General features: G+C 54.3%; 3 protein-coding genes and 2 long non-coding RNA genes across 17 annotated transcripts in view; 1 reads left to right on the top strand and 4 right to left on the bottom strand.

The window, feature by feature from the left end:
* LOC100541523 (6-phosphofructo-2-kinase/fructose-2,6-bisphosphatase 4) overlaps positions 1 to 12691 on the bottom strand; it is a 44111-nt gene extending 31420 nt beyond the window's left edge. For 2 of the 8 annotated variants that reach the window (XM_085235632.1, XM_085235633.1), the window contains exons 1-2: positions 12105 to 12328; positions 4228 to 4427 (exon numbers count right to left, since the gene is read on the bottom strand). In XM_085235632.1, coding sequence (XP_085091758.1) covers positions 4228 to 4427; positions 12105 to 12328 — 424 coding nt within the window. Of the gene's footprint in view, positions 1 to 3422; positions 3532 to 3609; positions 3709 to 4227; positions 4428 to 4699; positions 4855 to 11569; positions 11784 to 12104; positions 12329 to 12399 lie in introns of those variants that run through there. The other 6 variants (XM_085235637.1, XM_085235636.1, XM_085235635.1 and 3 more) reach the window with 6 other exon arrangements.
* Positions 7578 to 15332, top strand: LOC146543368 (uncharacterized). Of its 3 annotated transcripts, none has more exons than XR_014886298.1 (3): positions 7578 to 7960; positions 10166 to 13070; positions 13619 to 15332. It is a non-coding gene; the product is annotated as an uncharacterized LOC146543368 (long non-coding RNA). The 3 variants fall into 3 exon arrangements; XR_014886297.1 differs by having other exon boundaries at positions 10166 to 13519; XR_014886296.1 differs by having other exon boundaries at positions 10166 to 15332.
* Positions 15333 to 19076: 3744 nt separating this feature from the next.
* On the bottom strand, positions 19077 to 20389 carry LOC146543367 (uncharacterized). Of its 2 annotated transcripts, none has more exons than XR_014886300.1 (2): positions 19502 to 20389; positions 19077 to 19404 (listed from the first exon to the last, which is right to left on the bottom strand). It is a non-coding gene; the product is annotated as an uncharacterized LOC146543367 (long non-coding RNA). The 2 variants fall into 2 exon arrangements; XR_014886299.1 differs by having other exon boundaries at positions 19640 to 20389.
* Positions 20390 to 21249: 860 nt separating this feature from the next.
* Positions 21250 to 23670, bottom strand: HYAL1 (hyaluronidase 1). 3 transcript variants are annotated; one of them, XM_085235657.1, is made up of 4 exons: positions 23561 to 23670; positions 22001 to 22921; positions 21768 to 21857; positions 21250 to 21698 (listed from the first exon to the last, which is right to left on the bottom strand). In XM_085235657.1, exons 2-4 carry the CDS (start codon positions 22898 to 22900, stop codon positions 21378 to 21380), a joined length of 1311 nt encoding a protein of 436 aa, XP_085091783.1. In that variant the 5' UTR covers positions 22901 to 22921; positions 23561 to 23670; the 3' UTR covers positions 21250 to 21377. The 3 variants fall into 3 exon arrangements, with proteins under 3 accessions (XP_085091783.1, XP_085091784.1, XP_010716607.1); XM_085235658.1 differs by having other exon boundaries at positions 23551 to 23605; XM_010718305.4 differs by lacking the exon at positions 23561 to 23670 and adding an exon at positions 23043 to 23538.
* A 155-nt stretch (positions 23671 to 23825) lies between these two features.
* On the bottom strand, positions 23826 to 26666 carry HYAL2 (hyaluronidase 2). The gene is made up of 3 exons (XM_003209971.3): positions 25262 to 26666; positions 24688 to 24777; positions 23826 to 24557 (listed from the first exon to the last, which is right to left on the bottom strand). Exons 1-3 carry the CDS (start codon positions 26207 to 26209, stop codon positions 24159 to 24161), a joined length of 1437 nt encoding a protein of 478 aa, XP_003210019.3. The 5' UTR covers positions 26210 to 26666; the 3' UTR covers positions 23826 to 24158.
* Positions 26667 to 27453: the final 787 nt, after the last annotated feature.

Here is a 27453-nt window from a genome sequence, read left to right as displayed (position 1 = left end):
AGCTTTCTACCCTTAGAGCCTGTGCTGTGTTTTTATGCCAGTGTTTTTGTGAGGGTCAGAAAATAAGGAGCAGAGAAAGGAAGGAGCAGCTGTGAGGACAGGCTGAGCTGGGGTTGTGCAGGTGGAGAAGAGAAGGCTGCAGGGAGAGCGGAGAGCGGCCTGTCGGCATCCAAAGGGGCTGTGAGAAAGAAAGGGACAGACTCTGCAGCTGGGACAAGGGGAAATGGTTTCAAGCTAAATGAGGAGAGATATAGACTGGATAAGGAAGAAGCATTGTACAGCCATAAGGGCGGTGAGGCTGTGGCACAGCTGCCCAGAGAGGTGGTGGTGCTGCGTCCCTGCACACAGCCAAGGTCAGGCTGGAGGGGCTCAGAGCACTGCTGGAGCCGTGGTGTCCCTGCTCAGTGCAGGGAGTGGGGCCAGAAGGCCCTTAAGGGTCCCTCCCTAAGGATTCTAAGCCCAGCATCCTGGGCTTTCTGTGATTTCACTTCGATGACAAACTGCTTTTGTTGTTGATAAGCTTACTTATAAGTTTTTTTTTTTTAGTAACCTCAGTGGAGTGCTCTTTGACTGAGAGGACAGAGAAAGTGAATATGAATACAGAAATACTGTGCCACACCTGAGGTTTTATTTCAAACATGTTTTTCAAGGGCATTACACTGAATTCCTAGACAAAGACAAAACAAATAAACATAGCTCAGTAGACTCCAGATAAATTATAGCAATCATCTTCTGCACAGTCATTTTCATCAACTCATATCCAAACACAGAGGCTTGGGAAGCAGGGCTGGTTTCTGCAGGTGAGCAGCTGGAGAGTCTGCTTTGTTTGCTACACTGAGATCACAAATAAGCCTTTACTCTTTGGAGAGGTTTTACACAAAGCTTCTGCTCTCAGGGCCATGCTGAGCTGAAAGCTTACCTGCAACAGCACTCTCTGCAGAAGGACAATGCCACAGGGAAAGGTGGCCTTAGAAATGAGCTGCTGCTCAGGCACAGAAGGTGCCCGAGCCAACTAACCAAGTGTTCCTTGCTCTTTTCAAACTCCTGCCTGACAAGACAGGAAACTCTTAATCCTTAATGCAGACAGCAAGTGGTAACTATTTCTTTCAGATGAGGAAACAAGATAGAGGAGAGTGAAACAAGGCTTCTGCTTGATCACACACAAACCCTACTGTCTACCTGTAAATACCAATATCATCTTGTATGAGTTCCGCAGTATCTCCACGTTACTTTCATGTGCCTCATTTCCCTGCTAAAGATGTTACTTTATAGTCTGACAGACCACAAAGAACACATAAAACACCCAGCATCTCCAGCTCCTGTCTTCCCACCTTTTCTCTGACAACACCAGCTCCCTGCACGGGATGAGAAAAGAAGACTTTCCAGTCCTCCAGGTGCCCACGCCCTCACTGCACCGAGTTCAACAGACACAGGTCACGAAAAGCCAGTTCATAAGCTTGTCTGCAGCGCAAAAGTTTGGCTATTTAACATGCTATTTGTAAAGTGATTAAAGGATATGCAGACAGCCAGAGGTCAGGAGCTAGGTTTACATAAACAGGATATTTACAAAGAAGTGGCTGCTCTGAGCCAAGCCTGCAGATCAGCACATGCAGTGTTTCGGCTCAGCACGCTCAGAGCTGTAAGTGCTCTGACAATATCCTGTTCCCACTCTCGCAGCAAAACAAGAAGCAGCTTATTCTGAGAAGTTCCTGAAATATAGAGCACACAGTAGAACTTTCAAGATAAAAAGCCATTAGACACAAGCTTTACATTTCCAGGCCCCTCTTATCATCTGTGTTTAAATAAGAGGTTTGCAATGTTGGCTCTGCTTTTCAAGAAACCAGGGCCACAAAAATGTCCGATGGGATGGAGCAGCTCCTTGTGAGGACAGGCTGAGAGCTGGGGCTGTGCAGCATGGAGAAGAGAAGGCTGCGGGGAGAGCTCAGTATCCAAAGGGGTTGTAAGAAAGAAAGGGACAGATTCTTCAGCAGGATCTGTGGTGGTAGAACAAGGAGAAATGGTTCCAAGCTTAAAGAAGGTAGATTTAGATTAGATATAAGGGAAAAGGTTTTTACAGTGAGGGTGGTGAGGCACTGGAAGAGGTTGCAGTGGGTACCCCATCCCTGGAGACTCTCAAGGCGAGGCTGGACCAGACCCCGTGCAACCTGACTTAGCTCTGTTCATCACAGGGGAGTTGGACTATATGACCTTTAAAGGCTCCTTCCAACCCTAGGGATCCTATGAAACTGAGTGCCATAAGCCAACAACACGTAAATACCCACTGGATATAAGATAAGGAGGTACATCACGTTATGCGTTTACAAGCACGACGCAATCATTTTGCACGACGCAAACACTTCCACGCCCGCAGCGCGCTGGGAGGTCGTTCTCCACCGCTCAGCCCCGCGTTACCCCCGCCCAGCAGGACGGCTCCTCGCGCGGCCGGCAGGGGGCGCCCTAACGCCGCCCGGCGCCCTAACAGACAAACGCCGCCCTGCGCCCCGCGGCGCTGCCCTTGCCGGCCGTGCGCCCAGCGTCCCCCGCCGCCGGCTTTAAACGTCCGGGGTAGGGGCCGAAGCACGGCCAGCAGCAGCAGATGGCCCGAACCCACGCCATCCCCCTGTAAAAATTAAGTCGTGCGCGTCGTACAGAAACCGCCGCGGGTAGCAAAGCCTCCAGGAGTACTGGAGTGAAACGCACCAGCTCCGGGCTTCTCGGCGCCCCAGGCAGCGCTGAAAGTTATAGAAAGTGAGAGGAGAGAAAAGAGAAAAGCTGCCTGCTAATATTGAGGGTTTTTTTTCCCCTCAACCAACTGAAAAAAATTATTAAAAAAAAAAAAAGAAAAACAAAAGAAAACAAGAAAAACCACCAACCCAGACATAATATTGTAGTGGGGAGAGGAACACACTCAGTCTCCGAACAAAATCTTCTCATCGTTTTGCAGACAGCAAACACTACTGGATGATACTTCACCACTGACCAAACACTTCCATTTCTCTAAAGCATTTTCTTCCCATGGTGTCCCGAGGTACATTTCCCCCCAGTATCAGTTATTCACTCCACGCTTTGAGGAAACGGGCAGCATCCAACTTCCACACACTAAATAACCAGCAAAGCACTCCATCCAAGTGTTGTTCTAGCCAGAAGGAACAAGTAAGAGTTTATATAAATTACCCCATCTTTAAATAGGGATCTTCATCTCCTACATATGGCACTGGTGAGAAGAGAAACACCAGCCCGTACTTCCCTTCTAAGAAGCTGTGTGGATACACTTGCATTCTACAGCTTACAACTGCTCTCAGCAACCTCACCCGCACAGCACAACACAAGCTTATTGGAAAGCAATGCAAGGAGGCACAGGAGAACACAGAATCTGCAAAGATCATTAGCACAAATACGATTTCAGAAAGACAGACACGCACCAGGACGGTCTTCAGGCCCACACATATCTGGTATCCGCGCCAGCTCCCTGTTTCCAGGCTGACCAGGTGGCTGCCTCCAGCTAACTGGCAGCCTGCTGTGCTCCAGCCCCTGCATTTGTATGAAGCACAGGATAATGCCAGTTATAATGGGTTTTTTATTTTAATTAGAAAATGATGTCACATCTACCTTCAGCAGGCTTGCGATGGTCCTTCATTGGCCCAATCTATGCAGCTGGAAGGAGGATTTAGAGGATCACTGAGTAATTCAGCTAAATGACCCGAGGACAGCCAGCAACAGCTATCTAATATACAAGGCCATTGCAACACTGCGAGCCAATTAGAAGAGGTGATGACCAAACACACAACTATGCTTCACCCTTTCTGTTCACAAGCAACAACGCTCCAACATTTCAAAACTGGACTTTGGGCGGAATGGGAGAGAACTCTCCCACACTTCTTACAAGCAATAGGGCTGATTTTCTTTTGACCAAGCAGGTGGTGCAGTGCTATTCTGAGGTGAGAAGCTGCAGTTTGAGGGTGAATGACGGCATCCAAGCTTGTACCCGCGCTGCACTGCAACTCTAATGACCAAAACTAGCGCAGAGCAGAGGGGACGCTTGGCCTACTCGATGACATCCCCTATGACATCAGCATCTCTGCAGGGAACAGACTGTCCTTCCTCTGGGTAATTCCCATATTCCTGGAGTACAGATCAAGCCCAGCAGGTTTTTCTTTCTGTGGAAAAGATGTCTTTAATGAGCTGCATAGGGATGTCATCACCTTTGTAAGGCAAGAGCTAACTCACCCTGCTCGGAAAGGAACCGAGAAGGTGGCTCTCTTCCTCCTGGGCTGATCCCGAGCTCCCGGATGACGACAAAGGCAATGGTTTGTGAGCTGCCATCCAGCAGAAGAGATCCCTCATGGCTGAAAAAACTTTGCACGCAGCTTCTCACAGAGAACAGGAAGAATTCCCTCGCAAGCACAGTGAGCAACCGGGCCGGAGAGCTGTAACAGCACATTAGCAGAATGACACACACTGACATGCACTGATTCACACCTTCTCAGTTCAGTTTCTCAGGACCCACATCAACACTTGAAATGAACATTTCCCATCTCCTCAAGATACTGTCTTCTCCACAACCAAATGCACCGTTCTTTTTATTTTCCTGTTCAGCTTAATATCACAGGCAGCAAACCGGCAGGCAATGAGAAATAGCCCACTACGTCCCCCAAAATGTCAAGCATCCCACACTACGAGTTCAGCAGGTTCCCCATACCTTCTCCACACATCCTTCCAGCAGCACCTGGTTCAAAACCAACCATAATCATGAGGACTGGGTCTTGGATCTAGCAGTTACTCCATTTCTTTTGAGAAGAAATAAGTGCATTACTGACAACATTCACTCCATACTTTGTATCACTGTCTGAAGGGAAAAGAGTTCCAGTTCTCTTGAAGCAGACCTGCTACATCAAAGATAAGCAAAGCTGAAAGAATCAGGACTGAAAAAAAAAAAAAAAGAATCTGCCCACAACAACATACACCTACAGAAGTTATTTTTACGAAAGTCTGTTTTATTCTTGGATCTCCTGGCTACAGAGCAATCTACCAAAGATACTGAGGGTGAAAAAAGATGTAATCATGCCTTAAATGAGGATGAGCTACCAGCGGGAACAAGAAGTCCTTTGGTGCTAATTGGGGAATAGTCTTAAGCAACATCCTACATCCCATAGGGCAAAGTCGTATAAATATGTACACTAGAGAGATCCCTTAAGCTGAAACAAAGTAATATTCCTCAGCATACATAAGGGAAAAATCCCCAAGCGCAAGTCTAAGCAGAAGACAGTGGTGTAAAGTAAATGGGTGAGCAAACAAGCTCCAGTCTCTTCTCCCAGAGCTGACGGCAGGGCAGGTCTGGCAGTGCTCAGCCATCAGGAGCCCCAGCCATGCTTCTTGGTGGCAGAGAGGACTAATTCCCACGCTAATTTACATTCATTATATTTTCTTTATCATCTGCTGAGATGTCATAGTCGGTATTCATCATACACACAAAACAATGACATACCCCTTGCAGCACTCTTCTTCATGTCTGGCTTGATTCCAGCATGCTGATGTGTTTTCAAAGCCACCATGACCTAGCCATCAGGAAACAAACACTTGCTACACAATGGTTTTTGCTGCAAGAACTCTATCAGTAATGTCTTAAATAGCTTTCTGTGGGTCTCACGCATTGTACTGTATACATACAAACCTATCAAGCCATCTAAGATAACTGGAGGCAGACGTGTTACCAGAAGGAAGGTCTTGTCACTGGTGCAGGGATCGCATGAGAATCCTAGGCAACACACAGACATTCGCTACAGGAATGTGAATATCATCAGCCTAAGAAAAAACAAAACAAATGCACCTTTCGTAGAATCACAGAATCACAGAGTGGCCAGGGTTGGAAGGGACCTCAAGGATCATGAAGCTCCAACCTCCTGCCACACGCAGGGCCACCAACCTCCACATTTCATAGCAGCCCAGGCTGCCCAGGGCCCCATCCAGCCTGGCCTTGAACACCTCCAGGGATGGACGGGGATCCACAGCCTCTCTGGGCAGCTCCTCACCACACTCACGGTAAAGAACTTCTCCCTGACATCCAACCTCAATCTTCCCTCCCTCAACTTAAAACCATTTCCCCTTGTCCTGCTGTTACCTACCCTTTCAAAGAGTTTCAAAGATTCCCCTCCTGTCTGTAGGCTCACTTTAGGTACTGAAGGCTGCAATGAGGTCTTGCAGCCTTCTCTTCTCCAGGCTGAACAAGCCCAGCTCCCTCAGCCTGTCTTTGTAGGGGAGGTGCTGCAGCCCTCTGAGCATCCTTGTGGCCTTCCTCTGGACCCTCTCCAGCAGCTCCCTGATGAAGAAGCAGATCGCTTTAGCTCATCCCTTTCTGCACTGTTACTCCATTCCTTGTTATCTTTATGCAAACCACTGTCAAAAACGTGGCCTTTCAGAGCAATTTCAGTGTTTTGATGGACATAAGCATGTTACTTTCGTTGCAAGATAAAGGGAAGATGGCATCCATTATTTATGTTTACTGTGTGCAACCCAGTTTTAAGAAACCCTTTGTAGCTTACTGTATAACCAGAGACTTCCAGTGCGGCTGCTTCCAACAGGAGGAGCCTGTTGGCCATTAAAATCCATTTGCACAAATGACCCATTTGCACTCACGTGCCCAGAGGGTAACTGGAAACAGCTCCCAGGACGGCGGCTCTGCTGCCCACAGCCGTTCCTGCACACGGTGCTGGCCGTGCCCGATGCTGTTACTACAGCAACAGCACGTATGGCGTTGCACAACTGCTGGCCGGCGGTGCACCATGAAAGGCTTTCCTCTTCCTCCAAGCGTGGGACCGCAGCACACCCACTTCCCCCATGCACTGCTCACCTGGAGGTGGGGAAATGTTCCAACAAGAAAACACAGCCAACGCCAGGCTTCCAAAGGGTGTTTCTCCTCGTGCCTCTCAAAGGCTGCTCCAGGCTGAATGGCTCATGAATTATTCTCACAGCTGCTGTCACACTAATATTTCAGCTTCTATTATGCACGCACATCCTTTGCATGTCTATCCTTTATTCAATGAGGGTGCCATGAGTGCTACCTGTTTACAACAGCCAAATCTGTGCTGCAGAATGTAAGAAGTGCAGAACAAGGGCAGCTGCCTTCTAAGAACTGAAGTACTTAACCCTATCTTTAAAAGCAAATGCTATCGGCTGCCTTCAGCTGTAGGATTTCCCAGGGCAGAGAAAAGAAGAGAAAAGAAGAGAAAAGAAGAGAAAAGAAGAGAAAAGAAGAGAAAAGAAAAGAGAAAAGAAAAGAGAAAAGAAAAGAGAAAAGAAAAGAGAAAAGAAAAGAGAAAGAAAAGAGAAAAGAAAGAGAGAAAAGAAAAGAGAAAAGAAAAGAGAAAAGAAAAGAGAAAAGAAAAGAGAAAAGAAAAGAGAAAAGAAAAGAGAAAAGAAAAGAGAAAAGAAAAGAAAAAAGAAAAGAGAAAAGAAAAGAGAAAAGAAAAGAGAAAAGAAAAGAGAAAAGAAAAGAGAAAAGAAAAGAGAAAAGAAAAGAGAAAAGAAAAGAGAAAAGAAAAGAGAAAAGAAAAGAGCTGAAAATCTTTATTACACGTGTTAGGAACGAGAAATTACATGGTGAGCTGCAGATGAAGAAATATACTGACAATGAAGAATGTGCAGCATTTGTATGAGATCTAAACATGTGAAGGAAAATAAAGGAATATCCTAAAAGCTTTGGGATGAAGCTCCTCGTCAGATGGCAGGGTATTAAAGCCGAGAGATAAAGAGAACTTAAGAAGCACCATAAGGGGTTTTGGGCCTTGAAATATTGAGTTACTTCTGATGGAGAAACCAAAGAGAAAAACAGCAGCAGAAAGACAGATGCTGGTCTGGATGAAGCAAACTGCCAAAGGTATAGAATGCATCTGTGAGTCATCAGCACATAATAGAAGCTGCAGCCATGTGAATGCCTGAAATAGGGCACGGAAAAAAGAGCAAGGTAAGGTCATGTTGTGGGAGGAGGAGGAGGAAACAGAAGCTGGGGGTGGAAGAAGTGTCCTAAAAGCCAAAACAAGGAGATGTTAGAAGCAGCAGTGACCGTGCAGGGAGGAGACAGAGAACAAGAACGAGGTTCTCTGAGAATGCTGGTGCCATGAATGCATTGACAGAGGCCCACCTGAAAGCACCTGAAGTGAGGTGAGGTGCAGAGCTGAGGCTGTATGCTGTCCTGCTGTGAGAACAGGACTTGTCCCTGGGCTGGAACACACACACCGAGGGGATGAAATGTGAAGGTCCAGCAGAGCACAGCACGCACCATATATTACCATATGCTGCTAATGAAAGCCCATAGCAATGGAAACAAGAGCAAATGAGCTCAGGGGGCAGCGGCCGGGCCTGCAGTCCTCTGCCCCTCTGCCCACACCCACAGACAGACCCAGTTCCACACACGCCCCATAGGCAGCAGATAGGAAGACAGCTTTTGACAATAACTCAGGCAGTGTGGAAAACCGACAGTGACACGAGGAAAAAAATCCCTGCAGTGTACGTGACATCGGCTGCCCCTGGAAATGTTCTGAAGCTCTGTGAGAAGGGAGGGTGCTTCCCCAGCACACAAACAGCTGGAGCAAAGCTGCTCAGAAGCGACCGATGGCATAACTTACAAAAAAATACCTCAAATTAATCCCATTTTAGCAAACTGCAACGCCATCAGTAAGAGCAGGTAGCCTAAAACCTAGCAGGGAAGGTGAAACAGCACCAGACAGATCGAGATCCCTATCACCAGCCAATCTGTCTTCAGAGCCTGCAGGGCACCTGCTCCTTCTTGGTGTGTTTTGCAAGTACAGCTGGAGGGCTTATCAGCTTCCTGAGACTAACAGAATCACTACGGAGATGAGGAAGCTTAATAAGGATAATAAAATTACAGCAGCCAAAATAATCTGACTGATGAAGCACAGGCAGGCTAAACAACACAAAGATCGCAAATAAAATCTGTTGCAAAGGGGAAACAGTCACTGAATGATAGCAGCAAAGAAGCCTTCTATATTTGCTTTTAAAAGCAAAATCCCTTAATTCCCCTTATTTTCCTAAAAAGAACTTTGTCTAGGCACAAATCTCTGCAGAGAAAGCAAAGCGTAACAATGCCAGAAGGGAGAAAGCAACACTGCAGCACGTACAGCACATGGGAGGGGCTGTGGCACCAGAACATGTAAATACCCACTCAGACAGTTCGATATTAACATAAGTTGAAAGCATACAGCACACGGAGCAGCAGCGGTAGCAACCGGGCAGCCTGGTGAGGCCCTGAAACCCCCCACACTGGTAACAGAAGGCCCCCAAGGCTCCTCTCTTTGTTCCCGTCCTGAAGGCAGCAGGTGGGTGTCACAGGGCTGCCATGGCTGACAAACAGCGCTGCTACTGACTGACAGCTCTGGTGGGATCTCCAGGGATGCGCCGCCACAAGAGGAATCAAAAGGCAGCCTGAAGTCTGAATGTTGTTGTGGCGGCAGTAACGTCAGGAGCAATTTCAGATGCGTTAAAACAACCCAAATTTGTTGTGCTCCTTGACTGACTTATGTCAGAAGAGGGGTGTGCAGCCATATGGAAGCTTTTAACTCTAAATAAATCCCCACAGATATTTTGTCCCTTGCATCACTTGATATAAACTACCCACTGGCAGGCTGGGGCTGCAATCCAGCAGTGAGCATTTCTGGCTGTTTAAGGAAACCTTCCCATTTGCACAGCCACGTGCACTGAGGAGCAAACCAAGTGCCAGCAGTCCCACACTGAGGCAGCCCAGGGGCACCACACATTGCAGCCAGCTCTGCATCCCACCTTCTTAACAAAGCATTACTAAGGATCCCCTCCATCCACCACGTGGAGGAAAGCCGGCGGCAGTTAGGAGACGCACTGCTGGCATTCAGGCCCCACCACTGCAGCTGTACATGGAGAGGGTTCCTGCAGCACGTGGGCTCAAAACCTGCAGCAGGAGGGATGCCAACATCCAGAAACACCCCTCTGCACTACGAAACCACAACAAAGCACACCCAGCCCTTGCAAACAACAGTGTGAGGAGCGGCAGGTGACATGTCTCCACTTGGAGTGCCTAATAGAAATGCCATAAAAACAGGAATCCACTTCATTTCAGGCACCATAGAGTAAGCAAGACAGCACATTCAGAGCCTTTCACTCTTTTACTTTCTTGTAGGATTTAATCACTCACAGAATCAGAATCATAGAATCATCAAGGTTGGAAAAGACCTCTAAGACCATCCAGTTCAACCATCAACCCACCACCACCTCTTATGCTCTCAGAGACGGCAAGTCACGCACTGTGGATGCAATGAAAGGCTGACAGACAATTACTGACCAAAATGGGACAAAAAAGGCTTTTGGAGAAAACCAGAGCAGACTCCAGGAACTTCCACATCTGGGGCTGCTGCTTCCTCTGCTGCATTTTCAGAGTTTGTCCCTTTCTGTGCCACTTGCCTTGTGATCTTCCAGTACCTGCCCACCTACCAGGGTACCAGGACAACAAGCCTCCATTGTAGTTAGTTAATTAACAATTAAAAGAAAAAAGAAAACCATCATAGAGAGTGAGATGGTGAGAGCCACCCCTTGAGGTCTTTTCCTTCAGAAGAAAGCAGAAACCCTCCCTATGGAACTTTCCAGCACTTAAAGCCTGCAGTTTAAGCTCACTGCCAAGACAAGGGGCTGTGGGCAGCATGGTGCATGCACTGTTTAAGCCCTGAGGGAACCACGTAACTTTGGGGAGCAATTTGGGACACAGCCACAGTGCTTCATCAGCAGCTGGACTGACAACATCTCTCACTAGAGCAGAAGGAACACTGATGCAATCAAATTGAGCAAAATGCTGGAGCAACCAAGCTGATGTTTTTTAAAATTAGACGGATGACACAAAAAATAAACTGCTAAAAGCATTTCATTTAACTCAACAACACCCCTCTGCTGGGCTGCATTTGCAAAACTTGGCACTTTTTCCTAACAAAATGTCCTATTTCTTTCAACCCAGGCAGACCCTTCCTTTCATGACCTCAGCAAAACACCCAACAAAAACCCTCCCTGAAACACTCCCTGCGTCATGCCTTCATCCTGCATAGCTGTCCCCACACAAATGGTCTCATTAGATGATGGCTAAAAACGCCTGGGACCTTATGTAAATAGATGCTATTGCTTTTAATTGCAGCCATAATTATGGGAGTGCCTCGCAGCTGAGTAAGGCCACACGGAGCCAACTTACTGGCATACTGAAATGCTGGACGCACACCAGGAGCCCAATGCCTGCTGTTGCTCACCACCATCCTTCAGCTGTTGCTCACCACCGCCCTCCCACCGTCCATCAGCTCTCCACAAAGCTGTAGGAAACCAACTGACCCTGATGGGATCGCTCCCAGCTGTGCTCGGCTTCACCTCACGCTATCTGGCACTGATAGAAGGGTTAATTCTAACTGAATGTTTCTAGAGTCCACCTTTGTGCTTTCCTGTCCTGCCCCAGGGCCGCAGGTGAGGTGCCAAGTCCACCCCCAACCTTCACCATTCGCTTTTCCTGGAAAAGTGTGGGGGACCCCAACACGACCGAGGCTGAGCCCACCTTCCGAAGTTTCACTGCCAGCCTGCTCGGCGCTACGACGGGTTCCAGACCCCGAAATGACAGCACGTCCCGACGGAAGGGCCCTCCAAGGAGCAGCCTGCCCAGCTCCCGGCCGCCCGAAATCGGAGCCCGGTGCCGGGAGCGCGCAGGCAGCCCGCAGCGGGGCCGAGGCGGCTGCGCGCACTCGCGGCGCTGCCATCGGGAGCTCGGATGGACGAGCGGCAGGTCGGGGGGCGCCTTGCCGGAGTGCTGATTTTACGATCGTCCAACAAAAAGCATCGCTGTCCGCAGAGCACAAATTCCCCGTCCCGCAGCTCCATCTCTCCCCCGTTTCCCAAAAATAACCCGGACAGCGACAGTCGCCGCAGCCGCTCTCCCCAACGCGCGCCGCGTCCCCCCGCCAGCACGAGCCGCGACCCCCGGGCGGCCCGCAGCTCCTGAGGGGGTCTTGCGGGGCTCCGGGAGGGCTCGGCGGGGCCGCGGTTCTCCCCTCGCCCGGCCCCACCGGCAGCCCCCGGCGCACCCCGCTCCGTACCTCGGCAGTGCCGGCCCGGCGGGCGCCGGGGGCCCCACATCGGCGCCGCTCCTCGGCCCGGGCCCCGCGGAGCTGCCCGCGGCTCTGCGCGGAGCGGGGGCGGGACCGGCCCCAGCTCCAACCACAGCTACAGCTCCAGCTCCAGCCCCAGCCCCGGCCCAGCAGCCCCCGCCCGCCCGCCGCGCCCCGCGGTCCCGCTGCGGAGAGGTGCGGGCAGCGCCCATCGCGCGAAGCAGATCCCGCAAATAACCCGGGAATGCGGGGGCAGGGGGAGCGCCGGAGCCATTTTGCAGACCTGGGGCTGGAAGCGGCCGGAGCAGCGGGAGGAGGGAGCGGAAGGAGAGCGTGTTGTGTCGGCAGCAGCTCTGCTCGGAGCCCCGGCTGTCCCGGCGCTGCCTCCCCCCGCTCCGTCCCGCGGCCCGGCCCCGCGTGCAGGCAGCGGTGTCCCAGCAGAGCTCTGTGCACGGCTCGGGTTGGTGGCGGCAGTCTGGCGGTATCCCCGCGTGCGGGGCTGCGCGGTGCCTCGTGCCACGGGGATGGTGGGTTTGAGGGGCTCGCCGTGTAATTCCATCAGCCTGTGTATGATGTATCTGAGTATGAGGTCAGTGCGTGCGCATGGAGGATTTGGTGTCTGTCACCTCCCACGCCGTCGGCATGGCCCAGGTTGGCCAGGAGCCGGGAGCAGCGGTGTGCACAGGGCGGCTCGGATCCCTCCGTCTGCGTGTGCACTCTGCAAAGCGACGGGCAGAGAGTTTTGGGGTCACTGCTGTGATTTCCTGACAGCTGACATAGGGATCTGAATGAGAAAATTCTCCAGATTGTGCTTAAATGCCACGTGAGATTTTGCTTTACCTTCACAGGCTTTTTGCTCTCTGCTGGGCTCTCTCCGGTGGGCACTCACCATCCTGTGTGCTGTGCAGGCAGTGGGGCTTAGACCACAGTACCACGAGCACCATCGTTGTACAGGTTATCATCCGGTGCTTTGAGCCTTTCGTTAAAAAAGTGCAGCTTTTTAAACGTTAATCGCTGACAGGAGTCATCGCATGAAAAGAAAGGGGTTATTTTATAAGCACGGAGCATTACATGCTAACCTCAGCACAATAATGTTTCCTGCAATGAGGAAATTGTGTGACTGAGGTCGGTGTGGTGTCGGTGTCGGTATCGCTTCCTTGAGGTGCGTGGCACACCCAGGGCTGGGACCCAACCCCTGCCGCTGCATAGCCCTGGGCTGTGGCTACAGGAAGCATTCGGCCATACAGAAGCCCATTTGGTGCCAGGAGCTGGGGGTGAGCGGGAGTGGAGGAAGCTCCAGTGTTGCCCTAGAGCTACAAGATGAGCTTCTCTTCTTTGGGGGAACAGTTAATGGGAGGTCCAGCTCTGTGTGCATCCCCTGGAGCACAGAGCAGCTTTCAGAGGTGCTTTCTCTGTGCTCACCTTCTGGACAACACATAACCCTCCTTAACTCCCTGTGACTCCATCTGGGCTATTAATATTTCATTGGCTTTATCTTTCAGCATCTGAATCGACTCCATGTAACCACGGCCTTTCCTGTGTTAGGAAGCTTTGCTGCCCGTGGCATGAAGGAGGATGGCACACAGACACCACATCACCAGTGCTGCTCTGGAGCAAGGTGTGCATCCCTGGCACGGCATGGATGACAGAGCTCAAACCCAGTGTAGGTAAACCTGATTTTGATGCATGACTCCTTCCAGCTTGGAGCAGCAGCCACGGGCTGACGCTGTTTGGGAGCAGCCATCCTGCAAGTTCTCTCTTTGGTTTTAAAAAATGAAGAAAAACCAGCAAAACCACAACATGCAGGGATTCCTCATAGCCTGATGCTGAGAACCGGGCTCCAAGTACCCCCCTCTTCCCCCAGACAGCGGGAAGCAGCTCAGTAAATGAGCCTGGCCCTCCAGCTGCTCCTCCGGCAGAAGAAAAGATCATACAATCAACCATAGAATCACAGCGTGGTTGGGCTGGAAGGGACCTCAAAGCCCCAATCCCAGCCGTGGGCTTGTCTCAACCCCCAGATCAGGCTGCCCAGGGCCCCATCCACGGCTTTGGGCACCCACGGATCGGGCAGAGCTCTCCTTTGGTGGTTTCTGCCCACCAAGTCTCTCCTCCCACCCATCTCCCCCAGGTGGGAAGGCGCCCGCTGGGCTCTCTGCTCCCACCTCTGCCTCTGCTGGGCCTGTCCCTGCCCGTCCCAGAGCTGCTGTGCTGCGGGCTGCTGGCTTTGCACAAGGATTAAGCGTTCCTGGAAACAGCACGGCTATAGCACTGAGCAGCTACAGCTGGGTTAATGGAGGGCGTTGCTAGAAACCTGGGGGTTCGCTCAGGTCTGTGCACTCAGAGCACTGCTCAGAGCGAGGAGTTCTGCCTAAGCTCAGAGGCCCAGGGAGGTGCAGTGTGTTTGGCAGGCGTGATTAGGTGCCGTGGTTAGGTACACGGAACAGAGGAATCAAGATAAGTACTCAGAAGTATTCCACCTGGGAGATTTGTCCGAGCTTGTTTTTGGATTAAGCTGAGTAAGCAGGGCCATCCTTTGGATGGGGCTCTGTTGTTTCCACAAGACAACGTTCTGCTATGCTGGTGTGAGCCCGGGCTCCTTTTTCCTGGATGACACCTGTTTAATGATGGGTAAACCCATCATTTTCCAGCTATTTTAGCCGCCTTGCAATTGAGTTCCTTGGTTTTGATGGAAGGTTTCAGCTGCCGAGTCCTTTGTTTGGGTCAAATCTGCAGGGAATTGGGCAAATGCAGGACTGTGCTACAGCCGACCGAGCCATGTGGCACAATGCTTTTGTTTTATATTCCTAACGAAAGGCATTTTGCAGCCCTTAGGGTCCCCCACTCTCAGGGTCTGAGAGGCTGAGCTCTACCCAGCAGGAGTTCCCCTCGTGCAGCCGCAGCACCGCCCAGCCCGTCCCCAGCCCTGCGCATTGCTGGAGTGCCTGCCTGCCTGCCTGCCCGGCTATTTTTGTGCTGCACATGGGGCTGCAGTCAAGTGCTGCTTCTCTATCACAGACAGCTGAGTGTTTCCATGACCTTTGACTAAGAAATAACTGTATCTTTCCTTGCAGCCACTCTGCACAACAGGCAGCATGTAAGATAACATCAGTATTACTGTACTGAACCCATTTTTGGCACATCACTTGCTCCGGTGTTGCACTTCTTTCCACTGGCTGTGAAGAGAGAATAAATGACACATTTGGAACATGGCAGAAATGAATAGTCTGATGTTGTTTCCCTCTGTTTCGCTTATTATTACTCATTAACTAACCTTTTTTGTTTTTATTTTAAACTCTCCCATGGGTTTATCTAACACCTTTCAGATGCTGCTGCAGGCTGAGCACCAGGAGTCAGCCGTGCCTGGTACAGCCCAGGGAGCAGGCTGGTGGCAGGTCACCACTGCCAAGGTCAGCAACTCCACTGCTGCAGGAAGGGAAAACCCACTGAAACGCAGTCTGCTCCTTTTTCCAGCTGCCTCAGAAATGAGGAAGCAAACAGCAATGACAGTGTGTGCCTCAGACACGGTGCTTGTTCTGCAGATGCTTTGCACAAACAGCCCAAGGATGTAGGTGTCCATGTTCATTGCATCCGCTGGAGCCCTGCCTCATGCTCCATGCTGTACGGAATGAGTGCTGGCAGCAGGCAGTCTTCCAGCAGAGCTGTACCTGTGCTGGGTCCGTTCATGCCCTCGTACTCTTTGCAGGTTGGTTGTCAGGGTGAGAAAAGCCAGGCCTGGAGCTATTTGGCTCCATGCTATCTCGGCTGCTATCTGCTGCATGCAGGTATCTGGTGATGCACATTAAAACAGGTAGGATAGCAATGCACATACCCTATGCACTGAGGGACAGATGCAGTCTGAATGCTTTCACCCCCCCTTCCATTTTGGCTTGCTTTGTTTTTGCCAAAGCTAACCCCAAACTGCCCAGCAGCACAGAGGACTGCTGAGTCTTAATTGGGAATTGTGGCATGCAGTAGCCTGCCGAATCAGATTTTTCCTCCTGAGAAAACTTGCAGAGAAATTCTTGACTGTTTGTGCAAACTTGTTTGCTGTAATATTTGTCATAATGTGCTGTGTTTGCTTTAAGTCTGCCCACAAAGTAGCATCCGAGCATTAGGGCAGCATCTCAGAGCATTGTATGGCCATATGGGAGAAGTCGTTTGCAGGCTGTTCAATAAAGCACAACCAAGTCTGTTTGCGTGTCTGACCTCCCTGGGCTGTAGGTAGCCGTCCCATTGGCTTACCAGCACTAGCACAGGACACTGAAGAGCCTGTTTTTAAAACCCCCGGGTGGAAAATAACCAGGAGAGGGGTTCCTGCCAAGTCAGAGCAGGAAAGGTGCTGCAAATAGCACAGCATTGTGCCTCCCAGTGAGGAGCGTCGGGTGCGGAGCCATTTCTGTTTATGTAACCCGAAGCAGGCTCTGCTGCTCAGCCTGCGTTTCCAGACTGTTGCTGGGAGCCGGCAAACCATGCCTCAGGCTGACAACCTTATTTTCCGAGTAGCTTCTGAACTTGTCATCTGTGGGATCAGTGGAGGGAGGTCTGCTGCCCCTGCTTGGATTCTGCAGTGAGTTGGGGACAGCCAGCCCGTAGCAGGGGGGTTGGAACTGGGTGATCTTTAGGTCTCTTGCAACCTAAGCTATTCCGTGATTCTATGATAAGATTGAATCAGAGCTTTCCTGGATGCACCCGAGCAAGACAAGTGGCTGAAGTGAGTGTTTTCAGACACCAAACCCAAAGAGACTGTGGGGAAGAGCCTCTTATATTTGAAGTGATGGGATCTTGCGTTCAAGTCAGTGCTGCTCTGAGTGAGCAACAGATTAAGCTCAGGCTGAGCCATTCTTGGAAGGAGGTACACGCTCTTCCATTCAAGATCTGGAGATGTTACTTGTGAAAGAATACTCAAAAGCGAGCTTCAACACCACATGTGAACTTGCAAGCTTTGTTTGAAGCAGTCACCAACAGGAGTGCTGTAGCCTCATGCACGTCCATGCCACCACCATGTGTAGGCTTCATTCAAAGCCAACAAAAACTCTGCTGCCCTGCGTAGCACCTCAAGCTGCTTGCATGGCCAAGCATGTTTGGAGGAAGTTTTTGTGCCTTTTCATGCTCCTGCTCTTGAGATGCCCCTTCCAGGTCTTCTGTACTTGCGTGGTTCAGCAGGTGGTACTTGTTTGGTGGCCCTTATTTCTTGCAGCCGCACTGCTCTGAGCATTGCAGATTCATCCGGCTGACCTGAGCACAGCAAACAGGAGGTGAATGACGGCAGGTAAGCGTGCTCCACCCAAGAGATAGCTGCAGGCAGCCGTGTGAAGCACTCCAACGCCCAGGGCCACGCTTGGCTGCCTGCAGGCACTCCTGCCTTGGCCCTGCTGCAGCGTGGGCTCACTCTGGTACTGGGATGGCTTTGCAGAGTGCTGCTCGTTTACAAGGTGTAGCACACTTTTCAGACCTAAAAAAAGCCCCAGTGCCCCCAGTTCAATGCTTCGGTGTTGCCTGAGTATGATGTCTTGTGTCTGCTCCTCAGAGTCAAGAGAAACTAATGACACAACATACAAGGTCCTGGGTGCTTTAGATACCAAGTATTCCGAAGCCAAAAACGAATGGCAAGGAGCTGTCACACCTTCCAGGCATAAAGAGGATTCGGAAATCTCAGCTGTTTTCTTCCTGTGGTAAAAGATATTTAATGTGTAGCAAATATCAAGTGGTTGGTAATTTGGGAGGAACACATTTCAGCATTTATAGAGTTGAATCACCTTCTGCATAAAAAAAATAGTAAGATAACATTAGTTTCAACTGTTTCAATGTACAGCCAACTTTTTTCAAGCTGTCCCTCTAAGAATTAGATTAGAGTCCATTCTTGGCCAAAGTCCAAATATGACTAAGTTTGACAGAGGCAGCCAGTTGGCAAAGAGCTTGGCTTGAGCTGGTACACGTTTCTGAGGGCTGTGACTGGGGGACCTCAGAGTTCAATTCCATCAGAGCCTCATCCGATTCCTATGAGCTGTAAAAGGAAGGGAACAGATTGAATACACGCATACTCTGCAGGCTGAAGCGATGGTCTTCACTGGAGCCCATACAAGGAGTGGGGGTACTCACAGCCCCAAATGATTCCAGCCAGGATGTTGGTATTACTGCTTTTTGAAAGATACTTGTGCATGGTGCCAGCATCTCACAGGGGCATGTTTGGAAATGTATCTGAGTCTGTGGACTTTTGCTGCCAAAAACGATGTGTGTTACACACAGATGACCTTTATATCTCCACACCTGAAAGGCATGTGAACAGAAATTTCTGACCTATTTAAAAATGTTCCAAAGTTTTCAAGTGGACTTCAGACTCATTACTTAGAAAATATGAAAATGCAACCCCATGGGAGAGGTCTGTAATGACGAGGAATTGTCATCAGAGAGCCACAGCAACCGTAGAGCAGATGTGTGGAAAAGGACGCGCCAGGCTGGAGATGTTGCTTCTGCAGGGCATCACTGGAACGAAACACCATGAGCTGATGTGCATCCATGCCAAGGAGAGATTACAGGGGTAAAGTACCTGCTTGGCTGTGTTCCTTATTTACTTTGCAGTAACAAATCTCATCCTGCCTTGCTTTACATTTCTATGAAATTTCTCAAGTGGAAGGTTGAATTTGTTCTCCTAAAATTCAAGCCCTCAAGCCCGCAGAGAGGCTGTGGAGGGAGGGGCACATGGGGAAAGCTATTGCTCCTTTTGGCAGTGCTCTCCAGTGGTTAGAATGGCACACTCCTACCTTTCCCTCAAATTAGGCATTAAGGACATCCTCAGTGTGTGGCATGCAGGCATTATCTCTATGGCTAAGAATCTAGAGCTTGCTTGGTATAAAAAACCTTTAACTCGATGTTAGAACAGTTGCTACTGCTTCCTTTGTGAGAGGAACTATAAAATCATTTTAGGATTTCACCACGAAAACAAAACCACCGTCAACAGAGAAGATTACAGGAAAATGTTTATTGTTCCATCATCTATTTCTTGAAGTATGAGACTATGAACCAACACAGTTTTGGACACAACGTAAGGATATGACAACAATGGTGTACAATTTATTCGCAGAGCTTTCTTACAACTGCACTACTAAGACATTTTAGAGCTAACTGGATCCCTGTGCTTCTATCTACTCCATCTCTTGCTGGACGAGTCTCTCTCAGCACATCGGTTCAGACAGGCACTGTCAGCTGGGACTCTCCTCTTCAGTCCAGTTCTTCCTCGGCTGTTTTGGGCATCAACGCTGTTGAAGCTGGGGTTACGGGAGAACAGTAACTGAAATGCAAAGGAAACAAGTTAGTTGCCATCATGTCAAGACAGAAAATCAGAAGGATAAGAGAAGAAAGACTTTGAATTACAAAAAAAAAGAAACCTGTATAAAAACATCTATGATTTGGTTTCAACTTCCAATTCGGGGTAGAGCATTTAGAGACTGTCAGACCCCGCTGGTGTTTTCACCTGAGACATGCCCTCACTGATGAAGCTGCAGAACATTTCTGGCCATCCTCACCTCCTCTGCTGCCCCAGGCTTATCTCATGGGAACGCCCCTCCCAGCCAGGAGAACAGGCTGGGAGCTGGGCCATGTGCACACACTGACATCCCTCCCTCTGAGCAGGAGGTGCGTCCTCTTCTCCCCAGTGCTGTGCTGGCAGGACAGGCGTTCCCAGAGCTGCTGTTCTGCCGGCGCCGGGCAGCACCAGGCATTGCTCTTCATCACATGCTGGAGGGGAGGATGCTGTCTGAGGACTCAGTGGCTCACCTGCAGCAGAGACCAAATAAATTTCTGTTATCAGCTTTCTATATCGCTATCAACTCTATCTATCTATCAGCTATCTCACTATCAGCTGTTTCTGTCCTCTTTTTCCCAATCAAATTTCCCAACATGATATAACTATCTATCTCACTAGCAACTCTTTTGCTTTCCACTAAATACCTTCGATCCACACACCATCTATCAATCACCTGTCTCGCCATGCACTATCTATCACTATCTCACTACCATTTTTCTGGCTATCAGCTGTCTTGCTATACACTGGTTTCTTACCAAATCTCTCCCTGTCAATTATTTTGCTATCCACTAACTACCAACCCAATAACCATCTCGCTATCCACAACCCTTAGCCCCCAACGCCCCCAGCCATGCTCTCCCCCCACCCCTCGCACAGCCCACACTGGGCTGCCAGCCCATCACCTGCAGCTGCCCTGTTGGGGCCGCAGCTGCAGGCGGGGCGGTGCGGGGCTGCCGGGGAGGCGGCTGCAGCACGAGTACCTTCCTGCGAGCGGGAGGCTCGTCGTCTTCTCCGCGATGCTCTCCCCGTGCCGAAGGCGAGCGCTCATCTGTGTGCCGCGGCTCTCTGCGAAGGGCGAAGCGGCGCTCGACGCCCCGGACTCCTCCGCTTCCCTGGCGGGCGGCGTCCGTGCCGCGTTCGGCTCCGTCGCCGTGCCTCGGCTCCGCGTGGTGCGGAGCGGCCGGGCTGCGTCCTGCAGGCTGCCCGCGGGCCGCGTGTCCGTTAAGGCCAGCAGGGCGGAGCGGAGAGGACGGAGCCGAGCTCAGCGCTGCCCAGCGACAGGAGGAGGCAGTGGGCACAGCGTCAGCAAACACTCGGGCTGTGCGGGGACCCAGCGCTGGCACAGGTTGCCCTCAGAGGTTCGTGAGCTCCTTTCCTGGGCAACGTGGGCACGGGGCTGAGACAGATGCTCTGGGTGGCACCAGATGACCTGCAGAAGTCCCTGCCTACGCTACTCCACTGTGGTTCTTGGATGGGGGCTGCCTCCCCACCATCACTGCACACGTAGGAAGACTGGGCAGTTGTGGGTGGCCAAGCCCAAGACAGGAGCTGGAGCCCAGGTGATCCAGCCCTGCCCCTCCTACAGCGCCTGCACCTCTGCTAGGAACGCACAGGGATGGCAGGGCACAGCTCAGCTATAAGCCATAGAGTGGAAAAAGGACCACATCAAGCCTTCTGTATAACATTAGAAGGGACACTGCAAGACCCCACAGCCTGACGCCTGATCTTGTGGCACAGTTAGGTGCCACTGAGGGACATGGCTGTTGCACCCCCCCCCTTGCCCTTCCAAACTCAGCAGCAGAATCACAGTAAAAGAATGTAGCAACCCTGTAGGATGCGCAGCAGTTTTATTAGCAGCCTGGGCTTTTTTTTCCCATGCTTCCCACATGGAGGAAGGACAGCATGACCTTCCCCATCTCATCACGTGTCCAGCACAGAGCATGGAAGACAGCCATTGCTCACTTATTAGAGGAGCCCTGGCTGTCACAGTGCTCTCCCCGCCAGCCACTGTAGCACTGGCAGGTGAAGTCCTCAGCCAGCTGGGACACGTCACTGTTGGCAGTCAGGATCCATACCATGGGCTGGGGCTTTTTGGCTTTCAGGTCGATGGCAAAGTGGCTGGGGTCAAGCTGTAGGAAGGCCATCTTGCCCTCCCTGCGCACACAGCGGCCGTTCCCGGAGCACAGGCTCTGGCTGCACAGCTGGGCACTGGTTGTCACATTGACAATGTAGTGGCCCAGGGCCCCATCAAGGTAGTCCCTCAGCTTCAGGCACTTCTCCTGCAAGGAGAGGTGGTGTCACAGTCCCATCACGGCAGAGGGGGTCCTCACAGCCCCTGCCCAACTCACCTTGGAGGCAGTGTCAGCAGAGCTTCCCCAGATGATGATGCCGGCAGCACCCTGAGCCGCACTCTCCCCAATAGTATTCACCAGATCCTCCTGTGCCCGAGGGGAAACAAGAGCCACCTCACATACCCTCACAACACCACAGCAGAGCCAAAAACCACTGGTGCAAGCCATTGGTCACTTCCCTCAGCACCAGGGGCCCCACCAGCCCCCCACCCCATCCCCGTTAGCCTCACCTCGGAGAGGAAGTCAGAGGTGTTGTCGTAGATGATCTCAGTGTAGGGCAGGACAGGGATGGCAGTGCTGAGGATGCCCTTCTGGACAGCGAAGGCCTCGGCCACGCGGTACCGGACATAGCGCAGCACCTTGTCGGTGCCCTGGAGCTGCTGGGGCAGGTAGATGCTGGGGAAGAGCGCCCGGCTGCAGTTCCAGAGCCAACCCAGCTCCTGGTTGCGTTGCCGCTCCACCACCGGGCAGCTGCCGTTGTACAGCGGGTTGCTGAAGTTGTTGTTGTAGCAGTCGGGGAAGCCGTAGAAGCCCCAGTAGCCACCAGGCCGCATGGCCTCACCCAGCCGTAGCGTCTGCTCCATGAAAGCGCGGGCAGCTTTCTGGTACTGCTGCTGGGCCACCTGCTGCACATAGCTGGGGGGCCACAGCGGGTGCTGCTGCCGCTCCAGCTCCTCCGACTTCTGTCGGTAGATGTCCATGGAGCCCCAGTCGCGGGCCCACAGCGGGCGCCACCGCTCCCAGTCAACAACAGCCAGCCCGCCATACGCGGCGCTGGGCAATGTGGCCTCGATGTCTCGCCTGGCCCGCTGCAGGTGGGCCGCCAGGCTGGCGTTCTGCGGCAGCCCCCCGTCCACCGGCTGCCCCTGCGCCGTGTAGTAGGGGAAGAGCCCCAGGCGCGAGCTGTAGAACAGCGTGATGTCCTGCCCTGTGAAGGCCTCCTCCGTGTTGGCCACGACATCAAAGACCTCCAGGGCCAGAGTGATGTTGTACTGCTGGGCGCAGGCCTCGCTGGGGATGTTCCAGACGGTGATGAAGGGGCGGTTGACCAGAACAGGGCCGGGTCCGGCAGCACGGACTGGGGCAGGCAGGAGCAGCAGGAGGGCCCAGCAAAGCCACCTGGGTGCCATGGTGCTGCGGTGGGACCGGACCTGCTCAAGGACAACCCCACGTTGTGGAAACACAGCGATCAAAGCCATTTTATCCTCAGCTGGGGAGGGCTACCTGCCCCGTCCCTCCCCTGGCGGTGACAGCCACGTGAGGCCACCTCACCTCCCTGCAGGAGGTCCCCAAAGTTATCAGCGGGCAGAGCCTGGCACCAGAGCCTCGGAGTGGCTTAATGAGAGATGGGGGAGCGGGGCTGGAAAGATAAGCAGACACGGGGGGAGGAAGAGGGAGGAAAGGGGAGAGGCGGGCAAGGTCACCGCGAAGGGGATGCTGCTAGGGGACGGGCGGCGTCTGCAGCTCCGCTGGGGGAAGCGCACAGCACCGGGAGCTGGGGAGCACGGCCAGAGACACGCAGGGCACGGAACCGCAGCCTGGGGAAGACTCCCATGGGGAGAGAAGCTCGGAGACGGCGGACGCGCGACGACCCCATCCGCGGACAGCGGGCTGCAGGAAGAGGGCGGGGACACGGGACGGAGCCCCGGGTGGGCGAGGCCGGGCAGCCCCCTGCCCGCCGGCACTCCGAGCGACGGACGACGCCGTGCCGACGCGGCCCTCCCGACCCCGCCGCGGCCCCGGCCCAGCCGGCCGTGCCCCCATCCGCCGCCCCACGCACCCGCACTCACCGGTCACGCTGCGAGGGGCGGGGCCGAGCCGTCGGGGGCGGGGCCGAGGCGGGGGGAAGTGTGCGGGCGGGCGCCGAGGGGGCGCGGCCAAGAGCGGCCCGAGGGCGGAACCGCGCCGAGAGGCGGGGCGGCGGGCGGGGCCACGCTACCTCCACGTGGGTGGCCCGGCGTGGCTGAGCCCGCGGCAGCCGCAGCCCCACGGCCGCCGGAGTAGGGGAGGACCGGTCCGCGCCTCCGCAACCCCCGTCCCAAGCACTCCACGCCCTTCTCTCGCTCCTCCAGCTTTAATTGAGGTAAAGCACTTTGGTGTCGGGCAGCGCACGGGGGCTCAGCACCACGCAGCACCCACCTCCCTGCCCCCATACCCCTCTTGCCCCATTTCCTCTCCTTACAACAGGAGAGGTTCCCTTCCCCTCCCCCCCCCTAAAAAGCCTTGCCCTCTGTCCCCCAGCCCCTCAACATAGAGGGCAGAAGGCAACCCCACTACCCTGAGGCATCCCAAAAGCGAGCTGCCAGCAGGCGATTTAGGGCTGTCTCCAACCGGTCCGCTACACCACTACAGAAAAGGTGGGGGGCTCTCCCGCTCAGTCTGGCCTGGCTAGCACCACATCAAGAACACCAGCAGCACCCCCAGACACATCGGTGCCAGGGGGCCAGGGGCACCCCCATGAGGTCCAGCTGGCTGCTGGCAGGAGTTGCCCTGCCAGCCCTGGTAACAGTGACAGCGGAAGTGGATCTGTAGGAAATGGATGTCAGTGTGAGACAGGTGGCCCTTAGCCCAGATGAGAGGACGCTCGGGCTGCTCCTTGTCCCGGTGCTGCAGCTGGAAGGTGGCTGGATTGAGGTGCAGGAAGACATTGGCGGTGCTGTTCTTGCGCAGGCAGCGGCCTTGTCCCTGGCACAGCGTTGTGCTGCAGTGCTGTGCTGCCGTCGTCACGTTGACAATGTAGCGGCCCAGGTCTCCTTCCATATAATCCTTGATTGTCTGGCATGACTCCTGGGAGGAAAAATAACAAACAACAGGGGTGTCAAGAGCATGCTGGAGTGTCCCAGGGAGAGAAACATCCCACATGCAGAGATCACCCCCAGCCTCAAGCTGCAGGTGCCTGCTCAGAACTCAGACCTACCCGGTTTTTGGTGTACTCCACATCACCCCAGAAAATGACCCCAGCTGCTCCCAGCGCTGCGCTCTCGCCGATGGTGGAGATGAGGTCCGGCTGTGGGGACAGAGCCCAGTTAGTGCCTGTGAGCCCCGTGCAGCACAGCATGTCCCAGAGATGCACGGAGGCAGGGGGACCATCCCAGCCCCGAAGGGACCAGCCTACTCCCAGACCCAACCCTCCAAGGCCAGGGCACCCAACAGCTGCAGGCTCTCACACTCCAATGCCAGCTGCAAGGACCCCACATCTGGTGGGGCTAGGACTGGTGACAGCAGTCACCAGCCCCTCTGGCAGGGAATGAGGCCCTCAGTGCCACTGGAAGGGGCCAGTCCTGCTGCCCAGCTGAGAACAGCAAAAGCACAAGGTGATGGTGGCACTGCCACGGTGGCTGAAACCACCACACTCCAGGGAGCAGTATACAGCTGGCCCAGAACCTCTTCTCCACGGCTCGAGGCCACCCACGTGCAGGACAAGAAAATCCCAACGGCACCGCCAAGGGTCTGAACTCCTCACCAGGGGGCAGCCCCACCGCCAGCCCTACCTGGCTGAGCACATCCATCTTGCGGCTGTAGGTGGGCCTCGTGTAGACGAAGACAGGCAGGCTGTAGCCCTCGTGGTGCTGCTGCGAGATGCGCATGGCCTCCATCACCCGTGCCCGGACAAACTTCCGGCTGTTGGGTGTGGAAGCCAGGAGCGGGTCGAGGTAGATGGAGGGGTAGAGCGCCAGGCTCTCGTTCCACAGCCACGCCAGCTGGTCATTGCGCGTCTTCTCCACATCGGGGCACTGCCCCGTGTAGCTCTCCTTGTTCTTGCTGTAGTCGTGGTTGTAGCAGTCGGGGAAGAGGTAATACCCCCAGAGCTGCTTGGGCCGGAAGCTCTTGGCATAGCGCAGCGTTCTCACCATGAACTGCCGTGCAGCCGACTCAAACTCGAAGACCGCCTGCTTGTTCACCTCCTCCGGGGACCAGAACGGCTGCTTCTGCTTCACTAGCTCCCGGGACACCTCCTGGTACACGTCCTTAGGCTTCCAGTTGCGCATCCAGATTGGCCGCCACTCCTCCCAGTCGATGACCGCCAGACCCTCCGAGGTGGCCGAGCGGATGTACTTGCCGATGCCCTCCTGCAGCCGGGCCAGGTGCTCAGCCAGGCTGCTCTGCTGCGGCACGCCGCCGTTGACGGGCTCCCACCGCTTGTTGTAGTAGGGGTAGAGCCCCAGGCGCTCTTTATAGAAGATGGTGAGGTTCTGGTCCACGAAGCCCTCGTTGGGCGACGCGTGCAGGTCGAAGATGCTGAAGTCCAGGGCCACCTGGAAGCGGGGCTTGCAGTCCTGCGTGGGCGCGTTCCAGGCCACCAGGAAGGGCCGTCGGGTCAGCAGCGGCGCGGCCGACGGTTTTTCGGAGGACTGCCGGGCCAGGACGGCCAGGACGGCCGGCACCAGCCAGGGCAGCGCCGGCACCAGCGCCAGCACCGCCGCGCAGCCCCCGCGCATCCTGCGCGCGCCGGGCGGCCCCGCGCCGCGCCGCTCCCTCGACGCCTTTGTCCGGAGCCCGGCCGGGCGCCGCCGCCACACAAAGCCCCCGGGACGCGGCCGGCGCGGGGCGGCCACGTGCGGCCCTGCCGCTGGGCTGCACCCCCTCTCGGCCCCGCCGCTCTCCTCTCGCGTCCCGCCGCAGCTCTACCGGCGCTGCCTCCCCCCGCCGCCTCGTTTTAAAGCGGCCCGGCGCGCACCACGCCCGCCGCAGCGGGGGAGCGGCCTCCCGCCCGCCCCGGCCCCCGCTCGGCCCGGCCCCGCCCGCAGCGCGGCTCCCGCGAGGCGGCGTCGCTCTGCCGGAGGGGCTCGCGGACGCGGTGCGGCCGGACCCGCGGGGAGAGTTTCCCCTTCGCCCGCGTCGCGCTTGGTACGGCCCGTCCGGCCCCGAGCCCGGCGCGGCGGTGGGCGGGGCCCGGGCCCGGGGGCGGGGCCTCCGGTAGGGGGCGCCGCGGGGCGGAGGGGCGGCCGGGCGGGGGGGGTCCGGGGTGGGGGTGGCGCTGGGATGGGGTCCCCGAGGTGCCGCTGTCCCCGCGGTGGTGTCCCGAGGGCAGCCGTGTCCCCGGGCCGGTGGTGGCGGTGTCCCCGGGGCTGTGGCGGTGTCCCCGGTGCGATGGTGTCCCCGAGGCACGCAGGGGTCACCGGGAGCCAGGACGTCCTGCGCACACGCTCAGTACTGCTGGCTCAGCCGCTGGTTTCCTGCCCGGGGGACGTGGGAGGAGGCTCTGGCTGCATCCCTGGGCATGGGGACAAGCAGGGGGACGGCGGGCTCGGGAACACGGGCCGGCCATCCTCATTGCCCACCCGTGCCTGGGTGTGAGGGTGGCAAGAGGGTGCGGGGGGCCCGGGAAGGCAGCACCCATACGTCACCGTCACTGCCAGCGGGATATGAGGTCAGCCCGAAGGCAGCAGCTCGGGAGAGGCCGGGTCACAGTGGCCCCGCTGCCATCTGCTCCTGGGGCGGCATGTTGGTGACAAACAGGCCTGCATAGGGACACTCCCCATCCATGTTCCCTGTGTCCCCTCAGACCACCAAAGCGCAGAGCAAGAGGGGACAAACCGGCCTCAGTGCCCCAGGGCCCAACTACTGGAGACGGGCCAGCTGCATCCTGGGGCATCCCCACTGGTGCCAGCTCCCTCCATCGGTCCCTGTGGCCACAGGCATGGGAACATGCCATGAGGATGGGAACGTCACCCAACAACGG

Source organism: Meleagris gallopavo, chromosome 14 (assembly GCF_905368555.1).
Source record: "Meleagris gallopavo chromosome 14, MGAL_WU_HG_1.1, whole genome shotgun sequence".
NCBI lineage: Eukaryota > Metazoa > Chordata > Aves > Galliformes > Phasianidae > Meleagris > Meleagris gallopavo.
This window is presented reverse-complemented; position numbering and strand designations above follow the sequence as displayed.

Excerpts from the sequence above, each read along its gene's own strand:
- HYAL1 (XM_085235657.1), bottom strand. The coding sequence starts at position 22,900 with ATGGCACCCAGGTGGCTTTGCTGGGCCCTCCTGCTGCTCCTGCCTGCC. Across the intron at positions 21,858-22,000 it reads CCTCTGACTTCCTCTCCGAG|GAGGATCTGGTGAATACTAT; the intron begins GTGAGGCTAACG and ends CCTCGGGCACAG. Across the intron at positions 21,699-21,767 it reads CTGCTGACACTGCCTCCAAG|GAGAAGTGCCTGAAGCTGAG; the intron begins GTGAGTTGGGCA and ends CTCTCCTTGCAG.
- HYAL2 (XM_003209971.3), bottom strand. The coding sequence starts at position 26,209 with ATGCGCGGGGGCTGCGCGGCGGTGCTGGCGCTGGTGCCGGCGCTGCCC. Across the intron at positions 24,778-25,261 it reads AGATGGATGTGCTCAGCCAG|CCGGACCTCATCTCCACCAT; the intron begins GTAGGGCTGGCG and ends CTGTCCCCACAG. Across the intron at positions 24,558-24,687 it reads TGGAGTACACCAAAAACCGG|GAGTCATGCCAGACAATCAA; the intron begins GTAGGTCTGAGT and ends TTTTCCTCCCAG.